Below are 17924 nucleotides of genomic sequence, written 5' to 3'. Positions count from 1 at the left end.
AGGGTTGTTTTCCTGGATTTCATAGACAGCAAATGGTATATAAGAGTCAGCAGCTTGCTCGGCGTCAGCCACAGTAGCTCCACTGGATACTGTGGACTGCCACCGGTTTACAACGCACAAAGATCTGTCACAAGGTCTTTTGGACCTCCTGATTGCCGTGAGTAATTCAGATTCCAACTGAAAAATAAACCCATTTTAATACAGTTTAAAAATATAAAATTAGTGCTTAGTTTCTTGACTGCTAGCACCAAACCTGGCTAAGGCAGCTATCTGTAATTTTCGAACATCTCATGAAAACACTCTTTTCCATCTCCCTGGTGATTTAGCCTTCCACTTGCTTTTTAAATTCAGTCCATCTTTAGATACTGTGGAAACAATGCTAAAGCTGAACACAGAATAAGAACGAGCTTACACCATCTAAAAAGACTTCTTCCTTGGAGAGACCATGTTTAAATTAGGAAGACCCCTACCAGGGTAGCAGGAGTTCAAATGAAAAGTTTTCTTCAATAAATGTATTTTAAGGTTTTATACAATGATACATAACATCACACTCACTGATAACTTTGTCAGGATTTGCTACAAAGGAACATCAAAATAAAAACGAGTTTCATGAGCAGATGTCAACCCCTTTTTAGTGTTAGACTGAAATAAAGCCTTATAGGAACAGGAAAAGATGAATAAGACTGAAAAAACTTAATATAGTGATTATAGGAGTGATGGAAACTTCCAAATTTGGTGTTATAATAATTGCATGTAAGATGAACAGTAAATAACAACATTAATAATGATTACTGCTTTTATGACGTGGCAATTAGGTACGTTATTCTTCTATTACACATATGTGCATAACATGCACCTGAATATAATATGCCACTAAGAGTGAGGGGTGATTAATTGCCATCTGAAAAGGGATCAAGCATTTTAGTACTATAGCAGGAATGTTTACAATATGCCTGTGAGTGTTTTACAATACTCAAAAAATGGAAGCAGCAGGATGGAGTAACTGGAAAAACAAAGTGATATGAGAGAGCTTGGAGCAGAGACCAGCCACAGGGTAGGTAGAGAAGGAAGGACTTTTGGCAGGAAAGTATAAACTTAAACTTCAGTGGGTGGCAGCCAAGCTCTGCAGCTACTGCAGATAACTTAAAATACTAAGGACTATAGAGCCAACAAGCCTGTGCTCTTCTGAGAACGGCAGAAATTTCTAATGCTAGGTTTTCTTAAGAGTTTTCCAGTCTTCCATATAGAGATTTCACAAAGGAAATTAAAAAACATGCATTAAACAATGAACAAGAAAGGAGCCTAGATCATTGCCATACTGAACCCGGAATCAAAGATATTTGATAGACTCTGTCATGATGCTCCTTCATGCCCAGCTGCAGATTACAGAGCCTTTGATGCTCCTGTTACTGAGCATTGCTGTGTCAATCTTGAAAATTGTTTACTGGGATGTCTGCTTTCCTGTCATACTTGCAAAAAAAAAGCAGCTGAAAGTCTGTCTGAAGCTGAATACTTTATTTCTGTTATCTGATGCTACGCAAAGGATGAGACTAATCTCTCATTGTCTGTCAACAAAATAAAAAAATGGACTCTCTGGGTATAATCTCCCACTGTCCTTGGCTCCATACTTGCATAAACTGACAGAAAGTTTTGGCTGTTAGTTTTCTAAACAAATTAGATAATGCAGTAGTGCAGATGCTCTTCACAGAAGGCTGTATTACAAGTACATTGCCAGTACAACCAATGAACAAGAACTGTAGGCATTTGCAAGTTCCCTTTTTGCGGTCCAGTTAGGCCATTATGCTACTTCAGCGAGCATGGTGATGGAACCAGGTGTTTTCATGCAATAGAAGTTCCCACTGACTGCAAAAAGACAGCATTATTTCAATTTACAAGAAGGGCATGACGCAACACTCAGGAAACTACAGACCTGTTAGTCTAATCTCTAATTATGTTCATCTTCCTGGTAAGAGTCCTTCACCCAGGCTCTGCAGAGAATGAACATGCTGGTCTGTAAGCACCATTTCTTCATAGGACATATTTATTTTGACCACATATCCTTCCTGAAGCCCGACATACAGAATAACCCAAACAATGGGATTGCCTGGAGCCGAAAGAAGGGGTGCCAGGTGAACCCAGTATCCTTTAAATCAGAGACAGACACTGGGTTAACCTACAGATTATGCAATAATCCTGAAAATACGTTACTGATATTAAAAAAAAAAAACCAAAAAATTATCTATAAAATATTAAGCTTTACCAGAAACAGGAAAGCAGATAGCTGACTCATGCACAAAGAAGGCTTTCTAGAAAAAAAATCTCAGAAGTTTTAAGAATGTGATTTTCTCTCCTTATTTGATGATGCATTTTTTATGTATGAATTTTTATTCTGGCATGCAAAAAACCCAAACCCCAAACGTTCCCCCACCTAGTTTAAAATTCTTTTTTTCCCTGTTTTTAAATTATTTTGGGTTTTAGCCTCTGAGGAGAAAGAACAGCAACCAATGTCATATAACACTTTGGATGCAAAATCTCAGATAATATGGCAGCAGGAATGCGGGTCAAGCAGTCCCTGTTTCCTGAAGACAAGAATGAGGGTCAGTAACAGTCACACACAAAAGAAAGAGAGACTCATGCTATTTTCCAAATTATGACACATCTCGATGACATACTTATGAGGCACAATTTTTGCCTTCCAAAACTTACTGTGCTTCTTGAGTAGTGATGCATGAAACTCACTCTCATGCCTGCCTGGAGCTTGTATTGCCCACAGGGATAGCTGAAAAGTGGCAGCTTCTCATGGGGCTGGAAGCCTGGAGCCCTTCCAAGCACAGGCTGTTTTGCAGAAGCAAGAACCCCTGGGGAAACAGAGCCAGGAGAAGAGCAGAGCTCATTCCTGCTCCGTGTTTGCAATGGGCCAGAGAGCCAGAGAGAGCCAGGGCATGAGTGGTGCCTTGGAGGCACAAGTGCAGCATGCAAGAACCAAGCTGACGGGGGGCTGTGCTCAGCGCCACAGAGAACAAGAAGCAATCCCTGGGGGCCACCCATAGGGCCAACCCTGGGAGCCTAGAAAGTTGCCTTTCCCCAGATGTGGGGCATGAGGGCTACCATCGTGGTGGATGACTAGCAGACAGCAATCTAGCCAAAAGGGACTGGAGGAGACCTGACCAGTGGTCATGCTTGATGCTGCAGAGGAAGGCAAAAAACTCCTGTGAAACTGTGCCAGTCTGTCTCAGGGGAAAATTCCTTCCTGATCCCAAAACTGATGATAGGCTATTTGCTGAGCATGTGAGTGAGACATGCCTCCTCGTTCCACAGGTTGGTCATGCCTCCCAGGAGATGTCTAATCTCTATTCTCCCTCAGCCTGGAGCCATCTCAGGGCCTTCTGACAGTGGCCACATGCAAATGGATGCCGAACTAGCACATCCTGAAACAATTAGCTTTGGCTGTACAAAATGCATTCCCATACTGTGCTGTACCTAGCAACAATCCAGACTGGAAGTAACAACTTCTATATAACTAGCACTGAGTGCCACATTAATATAAAAAAATAGTCACATCCTTTAACCACTATAGATGGAAATTTTTTTGGAAGTGCAGGTGTCACTTGGCTTTTTTCTTTTATTTTTGTTTTTAACTCTGGCTATCAATGGACTGATCTGAGGCTTATATCTTATCCCAAACATTTTCCTATGACCTGCTGTTACCTAGCAGGGCACTTTAATGCCAAAATTTTTGGTACAAAGCAAGCGCTGTTTACAGCACTCAAGTGCAGTGATTCTGCTCACACCCTCAGGTTCAGACGGCCCAAAGTTCAGCACTCAAGACACCTGACCAAACACATACCACCTATGTCTCCCTCCTCTACGGCTCTGTCCCAGCCATGTTTCAGGCAGCTGCTGTAGAAATAAAGGAGGAAGCTTTAAAGATATATTGTGCTTGGCTGCCCTTGCCTGGTGCTTTTGGCTGGCAGGGGCATGTTTCACTGTGGAGGTAATATACAACATTTCCTTCTGCTGTTTAAAAAGATCCTCTGGAGAGGGAGATTTTGTTAGTGAACAACATGTCTGACATCATGCTAGCACTGCTCTAATATAGGCAAAATTAGTCCCAGTCTTTGAAGCACAGTGCTTTGCTTCCTGTGGCTTAATTTTTGTGACTGTCGATTTCACAAATCCAGCTCGGGTGGCTCGGTGATGGGAAAGACAACAGGTGGATAGGAACATGTCCTGCCTTTCTTTGTTCTGGACTTCTCCTTCTGATTACTTCTCCTAATGTTTCCCAGAGGGACCATCAGTCCTTTTCATCCACATCTGTAAGAGTAAGACTGATGGAAAAATAATACTAAGGGCAATATCATTTTGGCAGTGTGAGCTAGCACAACGTGGAAATTAAATGGAAGGGAGCTGGGTGCTTCCAATGTCCAAATTCAGCAGCTCAGTTAGGAAAACTTTTCTTGGAAATAAAAGAACAGGGCCATAAGTGCCGACTGTTTCTTTCCACCAGCTAGAGATTATTTCATGCTTAATCTATCTACTCCAGCGGGAGATGCAAATGTTTGATACTTCCTTGCGTTAAGCCTGAAAGGTCAAGTCCACCCAAGGCCTCCTTCCTTCTGCAGGGCACCCAAAAGCCGTGCACAGGGCCATTAGGCACTGAGTGAACAGTGTCCTGTGAACAAACCCCATGGGTGCTCTGTCGGACTGGCCAGGTCTTTCAGGGATGTGTATTGCCTGAAAAGAAATGCTGATGTTTAGAAACCTTTTAATTTGGATTTGTCTGCCATGTCTTTTCTATAAATCCATAAAACATGTTGAGAAGAGGCATGCAAAGATGCTTCTCCATCTTCTTACTTTCTTTCCCCTACCCCCTTCTTTTCTTTGGGGTGTGGTTGACTGGTTTTGGGGCTACCAGTCTGATGGCATACTTCAATTTTGCTTTGTCTCAGTTCTTTTTTCACCTTGCTCTTTCACTGCTGTTTTTCTTCCATTCTCACCTGCATGGAGCATGAACCTTACACATTTTTGAATGAGATTTCCAGTCTAGGATGTCCCAGTAGGCTGGAAACAGGAAAAAATGTCTTCAATTTGGGTAAGATTTGTCCCATGGTAAGGAATACTACGTGTTGCTCTGTGTTCAAGTAACCACTTTTGACTACAAAAAAGAAAGATCCTGTGCTGGCATAAAGCATCATTTTTCTTCGGAAATCTGCAGAGTACTGAGCCTATGCACTAGTAAAGAAACACCATGCCTTTGACAGGACAGAGGTTGCAGGAAGAGGCAATATCTTTCATTAGCTCAATTGGTATGGCTGGAAAAGTAGCCAGCTTTAGGCAAGAACTCCCATTGAAGTCTTCAACAGAAGCATCTTCTTTCAAAGCTGAATACCAATCAATGTAGTTATTCAGAGTTCAGTCCTTCTGAAAGGCTGCATTATTTATTGCTTTAAAGTAGAAGTTCGAAGGCTGAAAAACTTTATATTAAAGCTAAAGATTGCTTTATAGATACAGATTTTGTTTCACTACAAATATTTGGAACTTTCTACATATCAATTCTTAAGATTTGTAGCATACAGATTTTTAATATAGCCGTACAGTTTCTAACATTTTAAAATAGCAGTTAACAGTTAGCAAACCCTCTTTTCTCATACTTTGTGTCAAATTCTTGAAATTCTTAAAATTTTGTTTAATGTAATTTTCAAGGAAAAATGTTTTAATGAGTACATCTTGTCTGGGACATATACCTAGAAGGACAAAATAAGACATCATTGTAGTCAAAGCAATCTAGAAGGCCTGGAAACCTTGGAGAAGCTCCAAAGAAGGCATGTGATGCTGAAGATGATAATGGTGAAGGAAGGGGTCTTGAGACCTCCGACTCAATTCCAGGGAGGCGTGCCAAGGGGCAGACCTGAGGGGTTCTGGGGCAAGACAATTCTTGGGTTGGATGTATCCATTAGATATAATAATCAATTAGTGTTATAAAATTGTAGGAGCCCTATGCTGTGTGGTGCACTTATGTATTTAGTATGCCTAAAGCACTTTAATTGAAGACCTGCTCTTTATTTTATCTATATTAATATTGCCCAGAAAGTTCTTTTCTTTCATTTTAGGCATCAGTACTATTTCTTTAATCCAAAAGATTTTCTGAAAATAACTAAGTTTTACAGAATGTCTGTAGAAGAATGCTGGGTGAAAACATCTGTTTTTCCACCCTTCTATAAAGCAACTGCTTGAGAATGAGCTATGGTCATGCATACAGGATTTATTACAGGATTTTACTTTAATAAAGTAACAGCAGTGTGGGCTGCCCAGCATATCTCCCCATTTCCTTTGGAGAGGTGTGGTGTATTTCTTGGGTGATGATGATGAAGTGTCTACAGCCTCTCCAGAGCCCAGAGTTTTAACACTGTCATCATATTTGGTAGTCACTTGGGCCACCAGTAAGAGTATCTGTGTTGTCACTCATCATTACTCTCAGCATTTCACCTCCTGTGCTCTTACCAGTGCAAGCTTCTATGAGCATCAATAATGTCCTTCATTATACAAGTCACCGAGATATTGCAACAATAAGCAAGGGCTGCTACCTGGTGCCAATAGGGTGCTAAAAAACCCCCCAAGTTCAGCATCCATATGATAAATTGTCCCCCCTTCCCCTAAAATTAACAGAGGTAGCTTTCATATAAAGAAGAAAGGAAACAGCTGAAAAAACCACATAAAAAATTAATTTCAAAATAGCACAGCAGTGGGAAGATAGGAAGAGCTTTTCTCACCTCTTTGAAAGCCCTACAGGAAAAAGACCTGTCAGGCCTGTGTGTGGATACAGTGAGGTCCCTGACAGACCCTTGCTTGAACTGGGAAGTGGGGAATGAAGACAGGACAGTGGGGACAGGCTAAAGAGCATTGTCTGACCAACCGGGGGGGCTGTCACAGACTGATGGACTGGGACAGGTGGCATGAGCACAAACCCCTGCCAGCCAGGCTGGGATGGCAGTGGCAGGGATGATGGGAGCAAGCATGTGTTCTCCACCAAAACCAAAACTAAGGTGGTGGCCTGGCCTGAAGGATAATTTTAGTGCAGAGGGTGAAACCCTACCCTCTCCTTCAGCATGACACGGGCTGTGGTGTAGAGCTGGCAACTCAGCTGCTGCTGTTTTAGGAATGTCAAAGCTGTTTATCAGTGCTGGCCAAGCGTGGGAAAAACCTTAGCGGGGAGCGGGGTGAGCTCAGCAAGCTTTCCTTTCATTTCTTCTCCTTTCCTTTTGCTCACGAGTCCCTTTGCCTGGCGTCAACAAAGCCCGAGCTGAGCCCAGTAAATGGTGACGGGCAGGTGCTGAGTGCATGAGCAACACCCCCACGCATGGAGTGAGCATGCAGGGGTGCAAAGAGCAACCCCAGACGTGTAACACTCAGATGTAATTTTATTACACATTGGTAAGGCAAAGGCTGGGAACCCTCCATGACATCTGTGCTACTGCACCAATGCCTCCAGGCCTCTGTGGGCTCCACTGGCTGAGGCAGTGATGTTGGCCCAGAGCCAACACAGTCAGGAAGGCAAGAGCAGGTGGAAAGCAGAATTACTGTTCCCACTTTGCAGAGCAGGAAAGAAAGAAGTCTGAAGCAGGTTCCCGTGGACAGTGGTGAGAAGAGTCATTTTTCAGTGTTCAGAAGCAGCAGGCAGCATCCTTTTAAAGGCACATATACTCCTGTAGGTAAACAGGCAGGTCATCAGTCACACACTCATGCCTGCAAAATGTGCACTGCTGGGCTATTTGTCTTTGTTTCAAACAAAATATCATACTGTAACTATGTGCATCATTTAATTCAGTATGCAGTTTCAGGCTCTTTGCTGAAACAGCCATATCAAAGTACATGGATCTTACCCTGGAGAGTGTTAAACCAGTAAGCTCTCAAATTAGTGTTTGGAAATTTACTCTAACATCTTCTTAGTAGCATCTCATCATTCTTATCCCACATTTCTGACCGTTTTCTGGGATTGCCAATTGGATCATAACCTTTTCTTCCTCTCCCCTTACCAAACAGTAAATGCTCAGAAGTGTTTAAAAAGCCTTCCAAGCTTGCTTCATTTGTTCCTACGCCTGAGTGCAGATGTGGAGATTGAATCTGTGTGTCTGAGTCCATGCTGGACATTCAGCCTCCTGGAAAGGTAGCTGATGGAGACCTCTGGATCTTTACAGTCAGGGACCTCTGTCTATTTGTGTGGGTGCTCTTTTGAAATCTTTACTCCTCATGGCTAGGGAGAAAGCAACTAGTTGATGATCTCCTGATGTGCCTTTCTGTCATGTGGGAATGTCCTGCAGTTTGCCTCCAGCACCAGTTTGTGGCCAAGGATACAGGAAATACAGGATGTGATGCAACAGCCTTGTGGAAACTTCTCATCAACTGGTATTTTGGGACACCAGAAATTGCACCTGAGCCAACGCTGGTCTTTCTGTTGGACACCTACACATAGTTCAGCATATCTTGCTCATATTTGGTTATGGATGTGACTCTTGAACTTGAACTTGACATGGGACAGCTGGCAAAATTAAAGAGATCAAGTCCAGCTCAGATCCATCAGGTATTTAGGTGCTGAACTCCTGCTGAAAAACATGCAAGTGAGGGTGGTAAACACTGTTTTGGAAGTGGACTTCACTGACATTAGGAAGTAAGGGGTGGTGGGAAAAGACATGTGAGATTACAAGGAGTAAGTGTGAACACTAGAATGAAATGAACTTCGAGGTGAGAAACAGACTAATTGTCCAAAATGAGAATACTGTATTGTTCAGAGATTTCTTGACTAAAACTTACTTTGACTATGGATTATCTTGTTTCTTCCTACATTCTTCATAAAAGTTGGCATGCCCTGGTAAATGGCAGCCCTTCCATGGTGTGCAGCATGGCTTCAAGCAGCAAAATATGTCCCTAATACTTGAGTTTAAGCAAACTGTTAAAATAGGAACGGAACCAAATGCACAGATCTCCTCCCCAAACTCAAACTAAACCCTTCTCTGAGGTTCAGGAATGTTTGGTTAACTCTAAATAAAACAATGCTGTGTTTCTACACATCCTGCTTTCAGCAAAGCCTCCAAGCAGAAACATAAAAATATGGCAGACAGATCTCTGTTTGCACTATTTCTGGCCCAGCTGAAACCAGGAAACACTGGAAATCTCACAAAATCAGCTTTGTCTCAGAGGCTATCCAGCTCCCAGTTTCTGTCACTGTTATCCCGCAGAATACAATCTAACTCATGTACATACCAATTTATTATTAATTTTCCACCAAATAACTACGATAAACAAATTTCCCAGACTATCAGACATATGAAACCCCCATTTTTACTCAATTATGGCAGCATACTATACAGCTACCTTAAATTCCTTTTATCCTCATTCCTATTGAGTCATTGGCATAGTCGCATAAAGACAAAATGTCTCTTGTGGTATATGACAACAAACCAAAGCAAATCATAACAAAGATAACAAACCAGGCATACGCATGTTGTCCTTCATATTCAGTCTGTGGCTAATTTAAAATACGTAATCCTAAATTTTGTTGTTTGACATCTCTTTGACAACTCTCTTTATTGAATGCGTAGAGCATAAACATGAAGACAACAGCATTGTTTTAGAGGTACATATTTAGGCATATAAAATTGCCCTGTATGTCACAGCAAAATTTTTAAAGCACTTTCGAGTACCAGAATTTTGCAAATTTATATTTAAAGGAACATGTAATGTTATTGCTAGAAATTACATCACTGTCAGCAAAACATAATACAAACACTCGGATTACCCAGCTATCTGCTCAACCGCAACAAAGCCATCCAAAAGGATACAGTACCACAACTTCATGTTTGCTAGCTGGATTTATTATATTTTCCAGATTCTAACAAGACACATATTAAGAAATGCATGTTAATCATTGTCCTAATGAGAACAATATGCAGTTAGCGTTTAGGTTGACACAAAAAATACAGAAGGCGAGTACAGAATAAATGCACTCTAAATTCAAGGAAATCCAATCCTTCTTTCCACAAGCGTGTTTCAGTGAACTGGCCCTGTACAAGAGAAATTTTTTAATGAACTAGCTAAATTTCAACCGATATGTATATATGCTTTCATTAGGCACAGGGCAAACTAAAATGCCATTCTGACCACAACTCTGAAAGTAAAATAACCACTGTCCCACTTGCTTACGCACAAAAAGCTATGACCATATGAAGCACCAAAAGCCAGCCCAGCATCTCTCTTTCAGAGATATTGAACTTCCCAGTGTTGCACTGTCTACAGCCAGAGAACTTCTGGAGCAAAGACCCAAAATGTATAAGAGGACAAGAATCTGTCTTTAAACTTATTCGCAAATAATAAATAAAATGCATGCCTTACAGAATAAACCAATTAATTTCATTTGGTAAAAGTGCAAAACTCATCACTATTCCACACTTCTGGAAGCCTGAAGGGGCATGAAGGTTTGGTTTGAATTTTCTAATGCAAAATATGTGTGCCTCCTGTACTTTTTTGGTTAGTTGCGCTTAATGAAACTTTCACTCTTTCCACCAGAAAAGGATGTGGAGATAATAAGATTTTAGATGCTGATGAAACAGCAAACAAAGCAGGCATCAATGTAGTGGATGCAAAAGAAAGCAAGATTGTCATTCCATTCAGATTGCAGCGCCTTGCTGCCACACTGCACAGAGGTCATCTAAAAGCTCTCCCTCCCATTCCTCTCTCCCACCTCCCTACGCAGGTCACACACCTCTGTCTTTCACTCCATCTGGACCACCAGGCACTGTGTGAAATATGATTTTGCCTTTACTAACTATGCACTAAGAACGGCCTTTTTTTCACATCTACCTGGAATTATAAAGGTGTTTCTACACTCTGAAGAAAGACTTTTGAAAACAGCTACAAAATATTAAAGTCATTTACAGTACAATACCTTTTAATCTCTTTGCATATGTCAAAGCTAGTATTGTCTTGAAAAGTGAGTGCTGAAGCAAAATGTGAATGAAAAATATCTCATCGCGTCCTACCGGAACCCTTCCCCAAAAATGTAGTAAATGAATGAAAACTTTGGCTTACTGGTTTTGGAGGTGTACCCCTCCCTCCTTCCCTTCCTTTCACACCATTGTCCCAAGAAACAGAAAAGTATTTTTTGCATGTCAGCTAGAATTACATGAATAAAGCTGCTCCAGTTTCTTTTTAGAAAGAACAAAAATAAGCTTGAAAATTAGACTACCAGATTCCTGAAGAGTAGAAAGAAAAAAACCAAACCGAACAAACAGAACACAAAGCAAACTAAAACCAAAAGAATAAGTTTCCAAAATTTGATGTATATTGTTTAAAACAGTATTTTTCACTTAGGGATGAGGTTTAACTCAGCTCATGTTTCCCCTCAAGTCCCCAGAAGTGACAATAACATCCAACTTTTCCTTCTAGACGTTATCTGTATTGCAGTCTGCTTATTCTTTGTTCTCTTGAAAAAATAAATAACGAAACCTTTGCAAAAGGAAAATCAACTACAGCTTAAATAAATAGTACCTAGAAATATTATCTTAGTGGTAGCTATATAATACTGCAAGTGCATCACTGAATAGATTAATGTGATTGAAAGAGATTTTTTGAGTTATATATTTCACTTAGTTGTATGTTTATGTTCTCTTTCAAGTGAAAACTTACAAATTCCCAAAAGAACAACAATTAGCTTGAACAATCAGGTTAGACATTGGCAGCTGACTATTAGCTAACAGTCAGCTATTAGCTCGGCTAATATGTGTTTGCCCAGGTCAGCCAGTGTCCATAATCAGCATTCATCTTTCATCCTTGTCAGCTGGGCTGTCTGGCAAGTGCTCGGTGGGGTAAACACCGAGGGGTCAGCAATGCCCGGGTGTATATCAAAGAAGCGAGTGGAGGATGTCACCTTGTATTTCTTCGTGTAGGTTTCCTGTACTGGGTAACAGTCTTTGACGGTGTAAACGCCGACCCACGATTCCACTGCAATAAAACAGAAATGTGACTGCTTTAGGTGACAGGAATGAGCTCATGTGTCATGATGATGTCAATCAAAAAAAAAAGGCCACTCCTGAAGCCAGGTCTATAGGCTGGAACTGCCCATAGTTCCATCCCTATGCATGGCAATACCATGCACCAAAGGCTACAAAACTGGTGTAATTTGGACACCGCAATGATCTCAAACCTGAATATGTTGGTGCCAAGCACATTTCAAATCATGAAAACATCATGGCATCAGTATGTCACCTTTCAAGTATACCTCTACTGAAGGACTCTTTTGTTTAGTTCCAAATTTAGTTATGTTCTGTGCAAGTCTGATTTCTCTCACTTCTGATGCCCCTTTCATGTCAGCAGTTACTTACTTCACTAGTGAAGTAACGAAATGCTTTCTTTATCCAGGAAGCAAATTTTAGTGCCATCAGGTTGGGTAGCGCTGCAACCTTTCACCTTATACTCTTCTTCTGACAAGCTGAAAAGTGTGATTATTGAAAACCCATAGTCTATTTCACAGTGGCTTTCAACACAGCCTTTGACACTCTAAAACACTTAGTTCCCCCAACTGTGTAGGACACCTGATTCCTTCCCATGCACAGGAAGTTCTGCACTCACCTACCTAAGGAAGCATTTGTCCTCTGCTGTACTGGGGACTTCTCTGCACCAGAACTGACAGCCTGCTTCTACAATTGTTGGTCCCCTATAATCTCACATTGATGATACTCAGCACAATTTTAATCTGAATAAATTAGACTTTCAGTTTTTTCCATCTGTCTCAAGCATAGAGGGTTTGTCTCATTAGAAGAGGAACATTTCCAAATACAACTCCAGTGCCTCAATCTCTTCTTTTAACTCACTCCTGTGGTTTAACATTGTCTATTGAGATTGTCATTATTATTTTTTAAAATTCCTATTCTTTTCAAACACTCTATGGTGCAATAGTTATTTCAAGACTACACTCAATGCTGATCTCCTCCAGGTGTGTGATGTAGCAAGTCTGTCCCTTTTTTGACTTCAGTTGAATTTCATGAAGTGTTAATCTCAGAGGTGTTCCCTTGTTATCTTTCCCCCTTGTTCTCTGCCATCACCTCTACTTTCACCACTATGTTATTTTGGTAGTGGCAGCAATATTGTTGAGGTGGCTTCCTTCAAGTACCCTTCACTTTTATATCTCTTTTATTAATCCCACCCACATTATCTGTGATCACTCTTCAGCCCTTCCATCATACTTCACTTCATCTTGTTGTTTTATGCATTTCAGATCCCTTATTAGAAACTGATGATGTTAAAATTACCTACTATGATCATAAATCAGTTCCTCTGAGGGATGTGTGGAACAAATTTTTCTAGTCCCAAGGAAGCTTATTTTCTCTCACTCAGCAGCAATGACACACTTATTTTCTGTCCTTCCAGTATTGTGTCATATGCTGTACCACAGTCACATTACTAGAAATAGAAAAGCTGGGACATGAAACACACATAGAGTATCTAAAGAAAGGGTGGCAAGCTGAGCAAAATTTGAACATACCTCTCTGGAGCATGTTAATATACCAAAAAACTTTCTGACCTCAATGAATCTGGTTTTGAGTATACAAAAATGGGTTAATCTTTTATTCAATGAGTCTTCTATCAAAATTTTGAATAAAAAAATCATGGTAAAATATGATGCTACCAAGGCAGCCTATATCTCCCCTGAAACCTTTATAATTTAAACAGAAATATAAAATCCAAGCCAATAGTAGCTAAAAGGTGGATAGACAACTTCATTTTGATGAATTATCATACAGAAAAGCACTGGAGATACAAAATAATACAGGATAAAAAAATCACACCTAATTACTGAATGTATCCGCATACTAAGTTCCATAAAAGATCCAAAAATATCAGATCTGAAAAATAAAAACTCTTGGAGTAAGTGATAATTCGCCTCTTGTGGAATACCAGAGAATATGTCGACTGAGTTACAAAGGTCTAACGATCTTATCCTTCATTCTCTACTTCATTTTTTCTACTTTTATTCAAGAAAGAAATATTTTCCTCTGGCTAAATGCTCAGCTTTGTAACTAGCCTATATATTAGACATCTATAACCATAAGTATTGCATTAGTTGAATAGCGGAATATATTTTTCATGGGGGTTTTAAAATTATTTTTATAGTTGTCTGGGTCATCAATAAACCATAGATGAATTGAAACCAATGTGCTAACAAATTGCTATGGGTTCAAAACCTAACATACCATACCCTGGAAAATTCAGCTTACTTTCTTTTATGATGCAGGTGTTCAGCTGCCAAGTGCAGAACTAAGCCTTGAGAGCAGATATTTCTTACTAGTATAGTGGAAAAGAAAATTTGGGCACATATTAAGAATGTCAATGGTAGCAGAACCACGTGACTGACACCTACTTTGTTTCTATTATGCAGGCTCTAGTTTGAGTGTGTGTGTCCCTAATTATAGTACCAATTCTTCTCTAGGTAAATTTTGGATACAGACTGCCAGATTCAGACATAAAATGGTGCTGTTCCATGTCAAAATCTGTATGATATGAACTACAGTACAATCAAGTCCCTTGGACATAATTAATCCTGCTGAGATATGGAACATTTTCTTATATAAAATTCATTGTTAATAAAATTACATGCTGTGCACAGGGCATTTTTATTATTTCTTCCAGAAAACTTTATAGAAATATGGAAAGCTGAGGTGAAACAGGAATAATTTTATTTTTCTCTGGGCAGCAGTGATATTGATTATTATTAAGATAAAACAAAAACATGCACATACATTTCCTGGCTGGTTTTCTGTCAGACCATTCCTGTACCATAATTTCATCTCCAGGTCCCCCAATGTAGTACTGATCTTCATAAGTTGAATTGGCAGGAATATCATATGGATCCCATGGCTCTGTCAGAGCAATCTTTGAGCAAAGCTTTGTAACTTGTTCAATCTGAAACATCACTCCATCTTTGTAGAGCAGTATATACTCAAAGAATCTGAAACATTAAGGAAAATCAGTTAATATACATAGCCTTTTTCAATACTAAGCAGGAGCTCTGCTGATATGTAAGCTTGCCTTTGACTTCTTAGTATAAGAACATTTTCACTTGCATTAAAACTTTGCCAAACCTGGAGAAATGCTAACCAGTTGGGCTAAAATTTCCCATGCTGAAAGTTTGTCTCAGCTGACTCTTTCCAAAATAAATAAGTCAGGCTGAACTGGTTCAGCCATTTCTGAGAACAACAGAACAACTTTTCTGAGAACAACTGAGAGAAAAAACATGTTATTATTCCTAGGTTTTGTTTTGTTTTTTAATAACTGTTTCATTAAAAAGCTCTAGTGCCTCCATGTTTCGGAGAAAGGACTTAAAATTTTGGCAGGGGAAAGGTTTTTATTAAAAGTTGCCCAGATTTGGCTAAGTTAGAAGCCGTTGAAAAAATCTGCTTGCATAGGCTGGATAGATTCACTTCTCCATGTGATAGAGCCTTTTTCTGTGCTGGTTAGATGTGGTATCTGCCATCCTCACAGATGCTCCTCCATGGCAACCAATGTTCCACTTAAGTGGAACATGCCAGTAAAGGGGGAAGTACATGCTCCCAAGGGCAGAACTGAAAAGCTCTCCCTCCTAATGGCACAGTTTCTCTCTGGAAGCCACCAGACTCAAGAATCAGTGAAAGGAGAAAGCAGAGGAACAAAAAAGTAAGGTGGAGATAAGGAGAAGTGTGGAGCTCAATGAGCTTGAGAGGCCGGAAGGTGAGGTCAACAAAATGGATAGCTAACAAGGACTTTAAAACAATGTTCTATCAAGTCTGAAGGGACCAGGCCATGCTCTGAGGAGAGATGATAAGTGTTTTCATGGACAATTTCATCTAGTTAGTATTTATAGTAGTCCAGTCTACCATGAACACTGTGGCTTTGTTTCTATATCTTTGAAAAAGACGTAGTATGATCCTTACCTTCCAAATAGGGACAAAAACAGAGAGAAAAAGAAATCAAAATTATCAGAAGTATCAGCTGATTTTGAATACTCAACTAGAAACACTGGAAGCCTAACTTCTCCAGGGTGCTTTGCATTACCAATCAGAAGTTGTTTGAAGCACATCTCAAAGCATCCTCATGCATGTTCTGCACCTTTTGCAAAGGACTGATGGATGTCACTTTCCAAACCCTCCAAAAATGTGCACTCATTATTAGAGGCTTTCTGTGAATATTTCATCTCAAGTATTTGGCTACAACCTACTGTTATGCAGTGACTCTAGAAAAAAGGAAGGGAGTAGCTTCATCTTGCCCTCTGTAATACTCTCTATCTGTAATTCCTTGCTTTGGTAATAACACTGCCTCCATTTCCTACAAAATGGCTTGGATGTCTTTTGACACAGGCATCTTCTCCATCCCGAACCTGATGCTAGCCCCTAACACTATTCATCCTGTGCCGTCAGCAGGATGGGAAGCTGGTAGAGAACATTGCATAATCCATGTAATTGAAGAAATGATACACAAAACCAAGATGGGACCCTACTCTGTGCTATTTCTCAACTCCTGCATGTTTCTCTTTGTAGTCCTTGCATTCTTTTGGGTAGGTTGCAAAGTTTATATAACATAGGGATGAAAACAAAACAATTTACGGTTTTAATTTTTGTACTACACCATTGCATCAGACAGGAAACACTTCGCCCACCACTGACACGGTGGCATTTAAAGGCTGCAGTATGAGAAGGGACTAAGCATGGTTAAAAGCATCTAAGCAACATTCCCATAATTTCTTGATAAGATCATTTATCCAGCATGTGTCGAAACATAGGCAGGCTAAATGGCAATAGCCAAACTGAACAGTGACGAAGAATAAAAGGGGACAAGGAAGCTGACATGAGGTAAACTGGGGCCCATCTCTCACAAATGACCTTGCACAACATGTTACGTAGCTCATCCCACTTTCTGAGGGAGTCAGTCACTGGGAACTTCCCCCAAATTAACAAGACTCACACAAAGAGGCTGACAAACTGCAAGACTATATATTAGCTTCTTCATGGTAAATTGTTCTCCTGCCCATATCTTAAAATATTCCTACTTCTGTCACAAGTTATGCCAACCTAAACTCACCTCCCATGTTCTTAGTCAAAGACAAGCTTTCCAAAGTCATGATACACTGCTGAAAAATTCAGTATATTTATAAACCATTTCCACAGAAACCTAAACCTGTGACCACATAGGGACATATGTAACTTTTATATCACATTTAGTCCAGAGAACATATTCACAAGAACAATCAAAAACAATTAAAAAAAAAAATAAATCTGGTTTTCAACCAGACTCTAATGACTCAACTACTCTACAGCTGACTGCCCAATAGCTCTCATAAAAGTGGGATGGGAAATGCCTTACAGAGGAATCTATCAACATGTTTGAGGTACCTGAGTGATAATACAGTCATTTTGTGAACAAACAAAAGATCCAATGTATTAGAAAAGCATTGCAAACTACTGGGAATAAAAATTAAACTATTATATTTCTTCTAAAATCCTTACTTAACACTTAATTCACACAGAAATTTTACTCTCATTTTTAACAATATTTTGTTATGTTTTCTTTTTCCTTATGCTTTCCCTTAGAAACTATTTCATGGAATAAATATCTTCTGTTCTAAATTTTGTAACCTGTGAATTGATATCATTGCATGAGGGACATGTGCCACCTTTACTGAAGTGAAACAGTAGTTCAAACTTTGATCTGACAAATGCATGTATTTAACTTCCAGCACAGGAATAGCCACTGTAACTTCGACAGATGGCCTGAATACTTGCAGAAGGAGGGTCCAAACTCATCTCCAAGCATGTCTCTAGCACATATTCCGCAGAGTAAGAGGCTTCACCACCTACATTTTTGGTTCTGGGAGAGCTAGACAGAACATATAGGTAACAGAC

General features: G+C 40.0%; 1 protein-coding gene across 1 annotated transcript in view; it reads right to left on the bottom strand.

Annotated features, from left to right (window-relative positions):
• Positions 1–9548: 9548 nt before the first annotated feature.
• The window catches only part of EPDR1 (ependymin related 1), a 31161-nt gene continuing 22785 nt past the window's right edge, over positions 9549–17924 (bottom strand). Inside the window, exons 2-3 of the mRNA XM_027729065.2 lie at positions 14790–14998; positions 9549–11994 (exon numbers count right to left, since the gene is read on the bottom strand). Of these exons, the coding sequence (XP_027584866.1) occupies positions 11804–11994; positions 14790–14998 (400 nt within the window). The 3' untranslated portion in view covers positions 9549–11803. The remainder of the gene's footprint in view (positions 11995–14789; positions 14999–17924) is intronic.

Source organism: Pipra filicauda, unplaced genomic scaffold (genome assembly GCF_003945595.2).
Source record: "Pipra filicauda isolate LSUMZ 115617 unplaced genomic scaffold, ASM394559v2 scaffold233_size1220752_pilon, whole genome shotgun sequence".
NCBI lineage: Eukaryota > Metazoa > Chordata > Aves > Passeriformes > Pipridae > Pipra > Pipra filicauda.
The sequence above is the reverse complement of the archived record's forward strand: the minus strand, read 5'-3'. Positions and strand labels throughout refer to the sequence as shown.